The sequence below is a fragment of the Centroberyx affinis genome, unplaced genomic scaffold (genome assembly GCF_046629955.1).
Source record: "Centroberyx affinis isolate AG114_WGS23_722 - 3 ecotype Tasmania unplaced genomic scaffold, CSIRO-AGI_Caff_v1 ptg000535l_1, whole genome shotgun sequence".
NCBI lineage: Eukaryota > Metazoa > Chordata > Actinopteri > Beryciformes > Berycidae > Centroberyx > Centroberyx affinis.
In genome coordinates, this window is record NW_027279183.1 from 18,735 (window position 1) to 35,005 (window position 16,271).

The 16,271-nt window shown below is 42.3% G+C and overlaps 2 protein-coding genes across 2 annotated transcripts; both read left to right on the forward strand.

The window, feature by feature from the left end:
* The first annotated feature begins 478 nt into the window (after nt 1–478).
* LOC139642847 (putative uncharacterized protein ENSP00000383309) lies at nt 479–6,019 on the forward strand. The gene is made up of 3 exons (XM_071517879.1): nt 479–1,330; nt 1,412–2,093; nt 5,574–6,019. The coding sequence occupies exons 1-3, from the start codon at nt 479–481 to the stop codon at nt 6,017–6,019; spliced, it is 1,980 nt and encodes a 659-aa protein (XP_071373980.1).
* Nucleotides 6,020–10,968: 4,949 nt separating this feature from the next.
* Nucleotides 10,969–12,741, forward strand: sst1.1 (somatostatin 1, tandem duplicate 1). Its single transcript, XM_071517881.1, has 2 exons — nt 10,969–11,100; nt 12,541–12,741. The coding sequence occupies exons 1-2, from the start codon at nt 10,969–10,971 to the stop codon at nt 12,739–12,741; spliced, it is 333 nt and encodes a 110-aa protein (XP_071373982.1).
* Nucleotides 12,742–16,271: the final 3,530 nt, after the last annotated feature.

Sequence of the window (16,271 nt, forward strand, 5' to 3'; positions counted from 1 at the left end):
GCGCTCTTCCAGGACACTCCCAGACCCCCGCAGCCCTGCAGCACCCACACTCTGCCTGCAACACAGACAGACGAGCCTGCGCACCCTTCAGACACCAAGGCACCCACAACCCCCGACAAACACCCTGAGAAACCTCAGGCAACCAGAACACACAAAGGTTTAAAACTAAACAAAGACACAGAAGTTGCCATTCTTATAGATTCAAATGGGAAATTCCTAGAAGAAGAAAACATTTTCCCAGGCCAAAGAACCACAAAAATATGGTGCCCGAAAACACGAGACGTGCTCCCAGTACTGTCTGACCCTGAGTTTGGTAAACCAGCCATATTATCATCCACACTGACAGGAGAGAGGGAGAGTCGGAGGACTGGTCTGTAGAGAGGCAGAGAGGCTGAGGCCTTCCCCATCTCTACTCTTCTGCCATGCAACGACTTCCACCCTGCCACTATCCAGAGAGTGACACGTACATTTCCAGAGGATGTGCACCTGGGCTACTACCCCTCCACCCCACCACCCCTCAACCCCACCAACCCACCCCAGCCAACTGGACCCGTCCACCACCAACTGGACCCGTCCACCGCCCCCAGCCAACTGGACCCGTCCACCACCACCAGCCAACTGGACCCGCCCCCAGCCAACTGGACCCACCCCCAGCCAACTGGACCTGTCCACCACCACCAGCCAACTGGACCTGTCCACCACCACCAGCCAACTGGACCCGTCCACCGCCAACTGGACCCGTCAACCGCCACCAGCCAACTGGACCCGCCCCCAGCCAACTGGACCCGCCCCCAGCCAACTGGACCCGTCCACCGCCACCAGCCAACTGGACCCATTCCAGCCAACTGGACCCGTCCACCGCCACCAGCCAACTGGCCCGTCCACCGCCAACTGGACCCGTCCACCACCACCAGCCAACTGGACCCATTCCAGCCAACTGGACCCGTCCACCGCCACCAGCCAACTGGACCCCTCCCAGCCAACTGGACCCGCCCCCAGCCAACTGGACCCATTCCAGCCAACTGGACCCATCCACTGCCACCAGCCAACTGGACCCGTCCACCGCCAACTGGACCCGTCAACCGCCACCAGCCAACTGGACCCGTCCACCGCCAACTGGACCCGTCCGCCGCCACCAGCCAACTGGACCCATTCCAGCCAACTGGACCCGTCCACCGCCATCAGCCAACTGGACCCGTCCACCGCCAACTGGACCCATTCTAGCCAACTGGACCCATCCACTGCCTCCAGCCAACTGGACCCATCCACCGCCAACTGGACCCGTCCACCGCCACCAGCCAACTGGACCCGTCCACCGCCAACTGGACCCGTCCGCCGCCACCAGCCAACTGGACCCATTCCAGCCAACTGGACCCGTCCACCGCCAACTGGACCCATCCACCGCCCCTAGCCAACTGGACCCGTCCACCGCCATCAGCCAACTGGACCCGTCCACCGCCAACTGGACCCATCCACCGCCCCTAGCCAACTGGACCCGTCCACCGCCCCCAGCCAACTGGACCCCAGCCAACTGGACCTGTCCACCGCCCCCAGCCAACTGGACCCGCCCCCAGCCAACTGGACCCATCCACCGCTCCCAGCCAACTGGACCTGTCCACCGCCCCCATCCAACTGGACCCGCCCCCAGCCAACTGGACCCATCCACCGCCAACTGGACCCATCCACCGCCCCCAGCCAACTGGACCCGCCCCTAGCCAACTGGACCAGTCCACCGCACCCAGCCAACTGGACCCCAGCCAACTGGACCCCAGCCAACTGGACCTGTCCACCGCCCCCAGCCAACTGGACCCGCCCCCAGCCAACTGGACCCGTCCACCACCAATTGGACCCATCCACCGCCCCTAGCCAACTGGACCCGTCCACCGGCCCCAGCCAACTGGACCCGCCCCCAGCCAACTGGACCCGTCCACCGCTTCCAGCCAACTGGACCTGTCCACCGCCCCCATCCAACTGGACCCGCCCCCAGCCAACTGGACCCGTCCACCGCCACCAGCCAACTGGACCCGTCCACTGCCAACTGGACCCGCCCCCAGCCAACTGGACCCATCCACCGCCAACTGGACCCGTCCACCGCCCCCCAGCCAACTGGACCCATCCCTGACATCTGGACTCTAGGACTAATAACCCCAATCTTTATAAATGGAGATAAATTTGACCCTAATAATTACCGAGGCATTTGTGTGAACAGTAATCTGGGGAAGATTTTTTGTAATATTATAAATTCTAGACTGCTAAACTTCCTTATGGAGCACAATGTCTTGGGTAGAAGCCAAATTGGATTTTTACCAAAATACCGCACATCTGATCATATTTACACCCTGCACACCCTAATTGATAAACATGTAGTCCAAAATAAAAACAACATTTTTGCATGCTTTATTGATTTCAGAAAAGCTTTTGACTCCATTTGGCGCCAAGGATTGTTTTACAAAGTTATTGAAAGTGGTGTAGGGGGTAAAACCTATGACAGAATTAAATCAATGAACACAGAAAATAAGTACGGCATAAAAATTGGCGATAAAAGAACAAATTTCCTCTCTGAGCGTGGAGTGAGGCAGGGATGCTGCCTGAGCCCAACTTTATTCAACATTTACATCAGTGAACTGGCAAACACTCTAGACCAATCAGCAGCACCCGGCCTCACTTTGTATGACTCAGAAATTAAACTTCTAAACTCTGGCTTTCTGCCATAAAAAGACACATTTCTGTAGACATTCCAATTAGAATCTGGCTGAAAATATTTATCAGTAATCAAACCAATTGCCCATTATGGCAGTGAAGTGTGGGGTCCAATCACAAACCAAGAATTTAGCAACTGGGACAAACATCCAATTGAGACCCTGCATGCAGAGTTCTGTAAGAACCTCTTACAGGTCCAGAGGAAAACAACAAACAACATGCAGGGCAGAATTAGGCCAAAATCCATAACTGATCACAACACAAACAAGAGAAATCAAATTCTGGCAACATTTGAAAAACAGTGAGCCCACTCAGACCATTACAAAGCCCTGCAACACCAAGAGAGAGCAAAACCAGAACCAGTCCGCTCACTCAGCTGGTTCTGACGCTCAGTTCACTAACACACACTAACACACACTAACACTAACACACACTAACACTAACACACACTAACACTAACACATACTAACACACACTAACACTGACACACACTAACACACACTAACACTAACACACACTAACACTAACACATACTAACACACACTAACACTAACACTCACCAACACACACTAACACTAACACTCACTAACACACACTAACACACACTAACTCTAACACTAACACACACTAACACTAACACATACTAACACACACTAACACACACTAACTCTAACACTAACACACACTAACACTAACACATACTAACACTAACACATACTAACACACACTAACTCTAACACTAACACACACTAACACTAACACATACTAACACACACTAACACACACTAACTCTAACACTAACACACACTAACACTAACACTCACTAACACACACTAACTCTAACACTAACACACACTAACACTAACACTCACTAACACACACTAACACACACTAACTCTAACACTAACACACACTAACACTAACACTCACTAACACACACTAACACACACTAACTCTAACACTAACACACACTAACACTAACACATACTAACACACACTAACACACACTAACACACACTAACACACACTAACTCTAACACTAACACACACTAACACTAACACTCACTAACACACACTAACACACACTAACTCTAACACTAACACACACTAACACTAACACTCACTAACACACACTAACACACACTAACTCTAACCCTAACACACACTAACACTAACACATACTAACACACACTAACACACACTAACACTAACACATACTAACACACACTAACACACACTAACACACACTAACACACACTAACTCTAACACTAACACACACTAACACTAACACTCACTAACACACACTAACACACACTAACTCTAACACTAACACACACTAACACTAACACATACTAACACACACTAACACACACTAACTCTAACACTAACACACACTAACACTAACACATACTAACACACACTAACACTAACACACACTAACTCTAACACTAACACACACTAACACTAACACTCACTAACACACACTAACACACACTAACTCTAACACTAACACACACTAACACTAACACACACTAACACACACTAACACTAACACTAGAGTTTTTTACAATCACTTTGGCACTAATTTCAGAACCTTGTGGTCATTTTTCAAAACTCTAGACACAAAACTCAAACGGTCATCACTTGAAACACCGGCTGTCCAATGTTCAAAACATTGCATTGTGCGTTCATATCTTTAAAGAAACCTTGCACTTGCAGAATCATTGGTTCAAATAACTCATTTATCATGAAATACCACAGGAACATTAATTTAGATCACACACACACAAGATACCGATAGTTTCACTGTTTAGTTGTTCGTACAATCATTAAATATTGTAGTACACAATATGTGATACATGTTTCATTATGGTACTACACATAAATACATCACTGTAAAAGGACTAGTAGAGAGAATACTACAGACAGTGGAATCATTGAACAAAATCTGAAATTTATGTATGTTTATGTATGTAAATAGGATTCTGTGAATCAAAGCAAAAATAATTAGCTACAAAAAAAAAAAAAAAACTACAGTATTGTAAAACGTCACCTGGCTTACTGTAAAAAGCAAAACAAAGGATTGATTACTGTACTTCTATATTTCCATCAGCCCTGTCTGGTGGATTTGGCCTCAGGTTCTCCTCCACATCACAGTGGATGTTTTCATCAGCCAAACATCTGGGGAAGAATCTTCTGAAATCTGAAAACATGGTCTGGAAAAGTGGAACATGGACCATAGAAACAGTGTCTGATAAAGAATGATGATGAAATATTACATCCATAGATAATGTAGTCCAGTTGGTTCATGTTCCACAGTAACTGGTGTCAGTGGATCTCGTTCTCCTGAAACTTTCATGATCTAAACATGGAATATTGTTCCTCAGTTTCCATAAAACTGCATTAAGAGTAATGCAACAGTCACTTCTCATTCTGAGCAGCTGTATCAGCTGATAGTTCAGATCATTGTGATGAAATGAACAGACAGTCATCTCAGATGTAATGTGTGAATTTCATTTTGAAATGGTAATACTTTGATGTTAAGTTGTGTCATTTTGAACAGCTGATTTAGTTCAATGAACAAATGATCTGAGGTTTATGTGGATTGTATCCAAGCAACTGGAAGAAGTGTTTTGAAAAATGTGCATTTTGATCATCGGTTGTGAGTTTTGTGTCTAGAGTTTTGAAAAATTACATCAAGGTTCTGAAATTAAAGCCAGAGTGATCGTAAAAAACTGTAACTCAACAAAAACAAAATGATATTACTTATTGGGACACACAAACTAAACACCAAAATAAAATGCAATGCTATCTGGCCCTAAAAAGACAGAACACTGTGGCAGAATATCTTTTTTTTTTTTTTCTGTGGCAGAATATCTGCACACAGTGACTGACACCACACTGACAACCACCTTGACAAAGTCCAGACCCAGTCCAGACTCAGTCCAGACTCAGTCCAGACCCAGTCCAGACTCAGTCCAGACCCAGTCCAGACCCAGTCCAGACTCCGTACAGACCCAGTACAGACCCAGTCCAGACTCAGTCCAGACCCAGTCCAGACCCAGTCCAGACCCAGTCCAGACTCAGTACAGACCCAGTCCAGACCCAGTACAGACTCAGTCCAGACCCAGTCCAGACTCAGTACAGACTCAGTCCAGATCCAGTCCAGACCCAGTCCAGACTCAGTCCAGACTCAGTGAGCACGGCCTGGCCGTGGAGAAAGGCCGACAGACAAACATGGCTGCCAGCAGCAGAGAGGCTGAGCTCACAGTGGGACGAGGAAGAGGAGACAGAGCTGCTCTTCATCACCTGTCCTAAATATAAACACATTAGAAATCACTATCACCCAAAAACTGAACAGATCCACCCAGCAGGATCCTCCATGACATCAGACTGGCCTCCTGCTGGGAGAGGAGACAAGCTGCCACACAGCAGCTACATATACTGTGACATGACACACACACACACACACACACACACACACACACACACACAACACACACACACAAAACCAGTCCCAGAATGAGTTTTTTTTTTTTTTTTTTTACCTTTTACATTTGTATATAATTGATGTTACAATTGTAGCAACAGTAGTAACAGTGTAATGTTTTTATTTTACTTGTTTCACACCGTTCACATTGTTCACATTGTTCACATTGTTCACATTGTTCACATTGCTTTACACATGTGATCAGGTAAAATGTCCTGAGTGAAGTTTTAATTGTTCCAGATGTCTGTCTCCTCTCACTGTGAGCCTGTCTGCAGAGATCTGGGTTAGTTCGAGTTAGTAGTCAGAGCGGGCCGGTTACTTTACCTGAGCCGGCTGTGAAGCCCGGCTTTGGGTGCATGGAGGCACATGCCGGGACACGAATCGAACTCATCCGTCGCTGCTTGCTGTGTGTGTGTGTGTGTGTGTGTGTGTGTCTAGGTGTGTGTGCGTGTGTGTGTGTGTGTGTGCAGCTGGAAACCCTCAGCAGGTAAACTGCTTTTCAATGACAAAGCTGCAGGCAGAAGGACGACAGGTTGATGCAACAGCTGACATCAGCGCTCTGACAGGCTCCGCCCACTCTGCCTTACACACACACACACACACACACACACACACACACACACACACACACACACGAGTACCATGATGAGGTGGGAGCCTCTGACAGGCTCCGCCCACTCCGCCTTACACACACACACACACACACACACACACACACACACACACACACACACACACACCACACACACGAGTACCATGATGAGTGACACGAAATCCAAAATGGCTTCTACATTCAGATGTGAGTAGGTGTAGTTTGTTGTATGTTGCATGATGTTTTGTTATTGCAACATACAGTTTCCATACTCCATACATATTAAATGTGACTCATTAATAAATGTGATTGATTAATAAATGTGACTGATTAATAAATGTGACTGATTAATAAATGTGATTGATTAATAAATGTGACTGATTAAATGTGATTAATTTATAAATGTGATTAATTAATAAATGTGATTGATTAAATGTTATTAATTAATAAATGTGATTAATTAATACATGTGATTGATTAAATGTTATTAATTAATAAATGTGATTGATTAATGTGACTGATTAAAAGAGATGAATTAATAAATGTGATTGATTAATAAATGTGATTGATTAAAAATGTGATTGATTAAATGTTATTAATTAATAAATGTGATTGATTAATGTGACTGATTAAATGAGATGAATTAATAAATGTGATTGATTAATGTGACTGATTAAATGAGATGAATTAATAAATGTGATTGATTAATAAATGTGATTGATTAAATGGTATTAATTAATAAATGTGATTAATTAATAAATGTGACTGATTAAATGTGATTAATTAATAAATGTGACTGATTAAATGTGATTAATTAATAAATGTGATTGATTAATAAATGATTGATTAATAAATGTGACTGATTAATAAATGTGACTGATTAATAAATGTGATTGATTAATAAATGTGACTGATTAAATGTGATTAATTAATAAATGTGATTGATCAATAAGTGATTGATTAATAAATGTGACTGATTAATAAATGTGACTGATTAATAAATGCGATTAATAAATGTGACTGATTAATAAATGTGATTGATTAATAAATGTGGTTGATTAATAAATGTGACTGATTAAATGTGATTAATTAATAAATGTGATTGATTAATAAATGCACAACATTCTCCCACAGTGCCTGTTAGTGCCAGCCAATCAGCTGTCTAGCTCTGACTCCAGACAGTGAAACTTCCTGTCTCTCTTCTTCACCTGAAATTTGACAAACAGATAATTCTGTTCTGACCTAGAACAATCATTCATGCTTTTATTTCCTCGTGCTTGAGGTTGATTTTAAATTCATAAATACAAATGATTCTTTGCCCTCTTTGGAGCTAACTACAGACGATAGGCGCCACTGTTAGCTGTTAGCAGTTAGCAGTTAGCAGTTAGCTGTTAGCTGTTAGCTTTTAGCAGTTAGCTGTTAGCTTTTAGCAGTTAGCTGTTAGCAGTTAGCTGTTAGCTGTTAGCAGTTAGCTGTTAGCAGTTAGCTGTTAGCAGTTAGCTGTTAGCAGTTAGCTGTTAGCTGTTAGCAGTTAGCTGTTAGCAGTTAGCTGTTAGCTGTTAGCTGTTAGCAGTTAGCTGTCACAGCTGCTGAAAGGATGGCAGCTTGTCAGCAGCAGCAGAGCAGGTGACGTGTTTATACTCCCAAAAGAGGGAAGAGACGGCTAACTCTGATTGGTTCTCTGGAAAAGAGAGGGAAGTGACAGCTAACTCTGATTGGTTGAGATTGGAAAAGAGAGGGAGAGTGTTTGCCAAGTCTGATTGGGTAAAGAGAAAGTATGAATGAATGATTTAGTCTTCCTGATTGAAATTGCGTAATACTTCACTAGTAGTATGAGTAGTGCAGAGACGCAGCTCTTCTTTGTGTATATAATAATATACACAAGTGACGGTCTTCAGGCCACGGCCCTGCCTGTTTGTCTCTCTCTCTGGTGTCTCTCTGGTGTCTCTCTGGTGTCTCTCTGGTATCTCTCTGGCCTCAGTAGGACTGGCTGCACCTGGAGAGGAGGATATAAAGTTTGGCTCGTTCTCCTGGGGAGCCCTTCAGGCCCTTCAGGCCCTTTGATGCTTTTTATGTTTGTTTTGTTGCTTTAGTAAACTGGTTCACCCCCAGCACACACACACACACACACACACACACACACACACACACACACACACACACACACACACACACCTGACCATGCATCCAACACCTGCACTGCTGCTGACCTACTGACTGTCACACCTCATAAGGTTTAGCCTTAGTTTTTTCTTGGATTATTTAAAATAAATATTGATTAATTGGCTCTACTGCTACTTTTGTATTTTTTCTTTCCTGCTCTTTTTTCTTCATTGGTGTTGCTTGTTGTATTTGTTCAAACCAAATTATTTATATAAAACAAAAAAAAGGAATGAGGAAGGAACGTCTTGGATCTGAGCAAAAAAACAGGTGCTCAGTGGTCGGAGAGTACAATACCTTAGAAAATATACTATGGATATTCCTTGCCACTCACATAGAAACATATGAGAAAAAAATAAAGGCACGATACAAAATAAAGGCCAGTTCTTAGTCGATACGCATTAGTCGCTGTTTTTAATATGCAGCCATTATAATTTTTACGTTTGTACCTGCAGAGCCTTTATTTTTTCTCATATTTTTTCTCATGCAAGTGACTTGCAAGGAATATCCCTAGTATATTTTCTAAACCAAAATATCTGCATTTGCATTTGGATAAATTTGGGTGGAGCTTAAACCAGAAGTGGGCGTGGTTTATACTGAAACAACAACAAATTCTTAGGTTTTTTCCTTGTAATCATTACCATTTTTGATTTGTTGATTTATAAAAACATTAATCTTTGACCTATCAAGTATAAAGACAGATAAAAAAATAGTAGCTTCTTAAACCTGTATTCAAAACAATAACCAAGATATCATGTAAACAACATAGGCTTTAATAAACACATAAACAATTAAAGCCATAAACAATTATAAACAGTAGACAAAGCTCGACTCTGAACTTATTAGTTCTGAATGAAGGAAACTCAAACTGAATCAAAATAGATTTCATCATTCTCACTCTGAACTACCCAGGAGGAGCAGTAGTAGTAGTACTTGTATCCATAGTAGTAGTATCAGTATTAGCAGTACTTGTATCTATAGTAGTAGTATCAGTATTAGCAGTACTTGTATCCATAGTAGTAGTATCAGTATTAGCAGTACTTGTATCTATAGGCTAGTAGTATTAGCAGTAGATTTTCGTTCGTTGCTGTTCTGTAAATTAAAGAAATAAAGTTTTTGTGTAATAAAGGGAGCCTGGGCCGCTGGCCTCATTAAGGTCCTCAGCAGGACACAAACAGTGAGAACGAATTCAGTCGAGTCCGTCAGCTGGACGGTTCTACACAGATCTGTTCTACACAGATCAGTTCTACACAGATCTGTTCTGTACAGGTCGGTTCTACGCAGGTCGGTTCTGCGCAGGTCGGTTCTACACAGCTTTTCTGTTGTGCCCCCCCCCCCCCCCACACACACACACACACACACACACACACACACAGAGTGGTGAGTTTTCATGTTGTGTCATTTGATTAATTATCAGAAGAGTCTGAATCACCAGAAACAAGCAGACGGAGAAACATCCGAGAGAATAGAAATGATACTGAATCTGAAATGTAGAAATCTGTTTTTCCCATCAGCCCCAGGATGAGGACCGGATCCTGAGGAGGTTTTGGTGTTTTTACTTCCATTATGACGCTAACAGACAGTAGGCTACATGTGAAGTGACGTCCATCTGTCTGATGCCTCGCATGTTGTCAGCAGGAAGGAAACCAAACACTTCGCCACCAAAAACGACTCATTTCACTAAAGGAGGCTGCCGCTGCCTCTAATCGGTGGAAACATCATCATCATCATCATCATCATCATCATCATCAGTCACAGAGACACGGCCGACTCCCCCCCCCTACCCCCCCACCCCCCAACCCCCTCCCTCACACTCACACACACACACACACACACACACACACACCCCTCTCACCTGACGTCAGTCGGGCTTTATAAAAGCCGCTTTAACAGGAGAAACCAGAAGACTGAAGAAGATCCGAAGATATTCACCACAGAGCAGAGAAGTCTCTCCACTCTCTCTCTAACAGACAGACAGACAGACAGACAGTCAGACAGACAGACAGTCAGACAGACAGGTAGAAGATGGTCTCTCCGCGCCTCCGCTGCCTCCTGCTCCTCCTCTCCTTCATCGCCTCCATCAGCAGCGCCTCCGCCGCGCAGAGAGACTCCAAACTCCGCCTGCTGCTCCAGAGGTCCCCGCTGGGCTCCAAACAGGTCCGCATTCTGACTGATATACACAGACAGACAGACAGACAGACAGACAGGCAGACAGACAGACAGACAGACAGACAGGCAGACAGACAGACAGACAGACAGACAGACAGGCAGACAGACAGACAGACAGACAGACAGACAGGCAGGCAGACAGACAGACAGACAGACAGGCAGGCAGACAGACAGACAGACAGACAGACAGACAGGCAGACAGGACATTCCTACACTCCTAAAGTCCCGCAACTTAAAAAAAAAATGAAAGAAAGAACGAAAAATGAGAAGAAAGAAGGAACGAAAGAAAGAAAGAAAGAAAGGAAGAAAGATAGAAAAAATCCGCACATTTCCCCCCACTCACGATTGTTAGAATGATCAATATATATCGATAGCTATCACATATATTTATATAACATAGGCCTATTTCAAATATATGAAAAATATATATGAACAAAAATGTTTTTAAAATTTGAAATCCAATCAGCCAATCAGCTGAGGAGATCCGACCTTTTCTCTCCAGAAACTGGTCACATTTAATGTGTGAATATTTGACTGTGCTGTTTTACTGTTTTAATGTCTGTTTTTTTTATGTCTTAATGTTTAAATGTCATGTTTTAATGTTTTACTGTTTTCATGTCTTAAAGTTAATTTCTGTTTTAATGTTTTAATGTTTAAATTTCCTAATTTTAATGTTTTACTGTTTAATGTCTTTATATTTTTCTTTATTCATGTTTGTTTTAATTCAGTGTTTTATGTCTTCATGTCGTCATGTTTTAATATTTTAATTTCACATTTTAATGTTTTAATTTTATGTTTTGATGTTTTGGTGATTTAACGTCTTCATGTCATCATGTTTTGATGTTTAGCTCCAAACCAGCAGGAGCGTTTTAGTTTTATGATAAATGTGTTCAAACCGTCTGAATATAAAAAAACAGAATTTATTCTTGACTCTAGTCTGAATGAACCAGAGATCAGCTCCGCTCTCCAGATGCTTGATTACTGAAGTCCGCTGGTTTGGTTTAAACGAAAAAAAGAAAAAAACATTAAATCGCCAAGGATTTATACATTAAAACCTGTTGTTAGATAGATAGATAGATAGATAGATAGACAGATAGATAGATAGATAGATAGATAGATAGATAGATAGATAGATAGATAGATAGATAGATAGATAGACAGATAGATAGATAGATAGATAGATAGATAGATAGATAGATAGATTGATATTAAGTGGAAAAAAAGTGACCAAATAATTAAGTTGTAATTTGACAGAGAGAGAGACAGAGAGAGAGAGAGAGAGAGAGAGAGAGACAGACAGAGAGACACAGAGAGAGAGAGAGAGAGAGAGAGAGAGAGAGAGAGAGAGAGGGGGGGACTCTCTCACTGATAGAGAGACAAAGAGTGTTGATGGATGATAACATGATGTGTATCTGTGTGTTTGTTCAGGACGTCTCGCGCTACTCTCTGGCGGAGCTGCTGTCGGACCTGCTGCAGTCTGAGAACGAGGCGCTCGAGGACGATTTTCCGGTCGGAGAACCGGAAGACGTTCATGTTGATCTGGAGCGCGCCGCCGGGCCGCTGCTGGCCCCGCGGGAACGCAAAGCCGGATGCAAGAACTTCTTCTGGAAAACCTTCACGTCCTGTTGATCCGTCCATCCTGCCATCACTCTTTCGTCTTTTTCAGTCACTCCGTTCCTCCCGCATCTTCACCAGAAACTGTACAGCAAACTGTTCCTACTTTATCAATGATTCCAACAGTTTGGATCAATTGTTTAGATTTTTCCAGAGACATGAAACACAATGATTCTTTATGAATGTAAAGAAAGACTTTGTTTTGAATTGTGCTTTATGTATTCTGGCAGATGATAAACTATTTTTAATTGTTTGTTTGAATAAAATCTATGTTTCAGAATGTGTGTTCCTTCCTCATGAAGGAGGAAAGCTTTTCCTTTCAGACAGATCAGTGAAAAACTCATTTGGAGGAAGTCGTTACAGCTTGGTTTTATTGAGACTAATTAAAGTCAATGCTGCAGAAAGGCTGCGTATTACTGAGGGGGGGTGGGGGGTGGGGTGGGGGGTGACGTCATGCAAATACATATATATATATATATATATATATATATACTGTATATATAAATCGAAACAAATCAGATTTATTGGTTACATACACAATCAAAAATAATACTAATAATAATATAATAATAATAATACAATCGAAAAATACAAACAAACAGTAACAGAAGTAAGAACAATAAAAAAAACAATAGTATATATTAATAATAACAGGCAGAAGAGGTAATATAACACAGGTACACAAGTGACAACAATAAATACATAATATAAACATCAAGAAAAGGCAAGTTTATAAAAAATAAGTGATTTAAAACAGACTTTAAAGATGATACAGACTTTCTATAGTGGCAGGAGGCTGGACTGAGAGAAGAGACATTTACCAACCAGAAGGTGAACTGTTGAGGATATGGACATTTAGTTTGATGATGTAGGTTGGGGCTAAACCATGTTCTAGGTAGGTGATCAATAAAATCTTAAAATCAGTTCTACATTTACATGAAGCAGAGCCTGGCGGCTTCATTCTGCACCAACAGCAAATATGAGCTAATGAGATTTATGGAGTATAGTCACAGCAGTCCAAGAAATGAAGGCATTAATTACCATTTCTAGGTCTTTACCAGATAAAAATGATTTAATTTTGGCAATATTTCTTAATTGGAAAAAACATGACCGTACAACACTTTACTTATGCCCCAAAACATAGGTCAGAGTCAAAAATGACCCAAAGTTATAAGGTTTTGTATTTGAGGAAAAACCACCCAGGTCTTTCTGAAGTGGACTCATCATGTGTGGTGGGCCAAACAATATGATATGATATGATCATCTGAATCTGAAACATCCAGCACTTGATGTCAGTGAGGCACTGATTACAAGATACAAGGCTGGATATGTCATCTGGTTTCACAGATATAATTGTATGTCATCAACATAACAATGGAAAGAGACATTATATTTCTGGATTATGTGGCAGAGAAGCATACAAACTGAAGAGCAGTGGACCCAGAGCTGAACCATGGGGCACATCACAAGAAACTGGAAGGAAGTTCTCTTCCTTCCTTCCTTCCTTCCTTCCAAAGTAACAGACCCATTGACACTGACCCAGTCTCACAGACGGCCTAGAAAAATACTGTGGTCCATGGTGTCAAAATCTGCACTGAGATCCAGAAACACTAGAACTGAGCAATTTCCCGTGTCTGCTGTTAGTAACAGATCGTTTGCCACTTTGATGAGTGCAGTTCTGTACTGTGAAGTGATCTAAAACCAGATTTAAATAGCTCAAAGATGCTTTTATCAGTCTAATATGATAACAATTAATTTTCAAATCCTTCAATAAAAATGGTATCTCGGATATGGGTCTGTAATTATTCAAGACAGTGGGATCTAGAATATCTTTTTTTTGAGGAGTGGTTGAACGACAGCATGGTTGACACAAGCAGGAAAAATACCAGAAGCCAATGAACCTTTAATGGAGAGGATGCATGAGCCCACTGTTTAAGAAACATAGTGGGAATAACATCAAGCATGCATGTAGACTTTATATATATCTCCTTTTAATTCATCACTGAGATGTGTTCAAATAAGTCTAATGCAGTTTATAGGAAAAGTGGACAATTCTCAGTTAGAAGAATGATCTGAATCCTAATCCTCTCCACCTCATTTGTTAAAAAATGACAAAAACTCCTCACATTTGTCAGGTGAAGCTTCACAACACCACAGGAGTGTGTTGCGCTGCTGTCTAGGAGAATAAGAGTGCAATAGGTACCCTTCCCTCCCCGGTCCCCAAACCAAAAGCCTCCAGTCTCATGTAGGCAAAACAGTCTGTTTATTATATTTTCTTAGTGTTGCCATAAAGGAATAAGGTAGTTTTTGATAACATCAAGGTGAGCCTAGGCTGAAACAACAAACAAAAATGGCTGAACTATCAGCAACAAAACTATCTAACCCACCAAAAATAAAGAAACCAACCTCCCTAATTAACATAAACAGGGATAAAACGAGTTAACACAAATGGCAGCTCACCCCTACCACTACAACCATCAGCCCAAGGGCTATAGGAATTACAGGTTCTATTCACATTAAGGACAACAGGCCATTGGTACAACAACTAGGCTCCTATGTCCACCACTCCTACGGTCTCATCCAATCCATGGAGACAAAAAATGGACAAAAAATTTCAAAATGACCCACGGTCATAACACTCCCTTTCCTAAAAATGTCCCCTAAATGTTTGATAATTAGGTAACCTGTTACACTCAAGACCTCGGCCCCCCTTTTTTCACGGATTTCCAAGTTAAAACCTTGGATAAGCAGAGACCAATGCATCAGCCTTAGATTTGAGTTGCGCATCTGAGACAGAGGGTTGTGGTGGGTAAACATCACTAAAGGCAACGCTCTGGAGCCTACATAAACTTTGAAATGGTATAGAGCCAATAACAGAGCAAGCTCTCCCACACTCACATTTGGCCAGGTTCAAGGTGAGCGAAGCATCCCGCAACCCACCGAAAATGGCAGACAAAGTCTCCAGATGGACCAAGTGGAAGACACTGTATCGTCCAGATAAGCCTTACAGTCTTTCACACCAGACTGTCTTTCACACCAGCTAAGACTGTATGCATTAAATGTTGAAACGTGACCAGAGCATTTCTTAACCCAAACCCAATTTCTTAACCCAATGGTGTACTGCAAAAAAAGGTTGGGCGTAATGAAAGCTGAGATTTCTGAGGCATGAATTGTTAAAAGAACTTGCCAATACCCTTTAAGCAGTTTAGGGACAAATGTAGCTGAGCCAATGCTATCTATACAATCTTCCATTCTGGAAAGTGGATAAGAATCAGGCTTGGTAACAGCATTCATCTTCCTGAAATCAGTGAGGCATTCAGATGGGACAGATGAGTTTCCAATTTTCCAATTAACAGTGCTGACACAGTGCTAACATGGAGACCATCCTCCTCAGGGCAGTACTGAGACTGGGGGAATAGTGGCAAGGAAGGCTACAGTAGGTAAGATGCTGTAACATTGTTCGAGAGAAATAGCCTTGGGACTGAAATTTCCTTGGGACAGACTTAAGTAGGATTTTCAAGTATCTGTACTTTACTCAAGTTTTT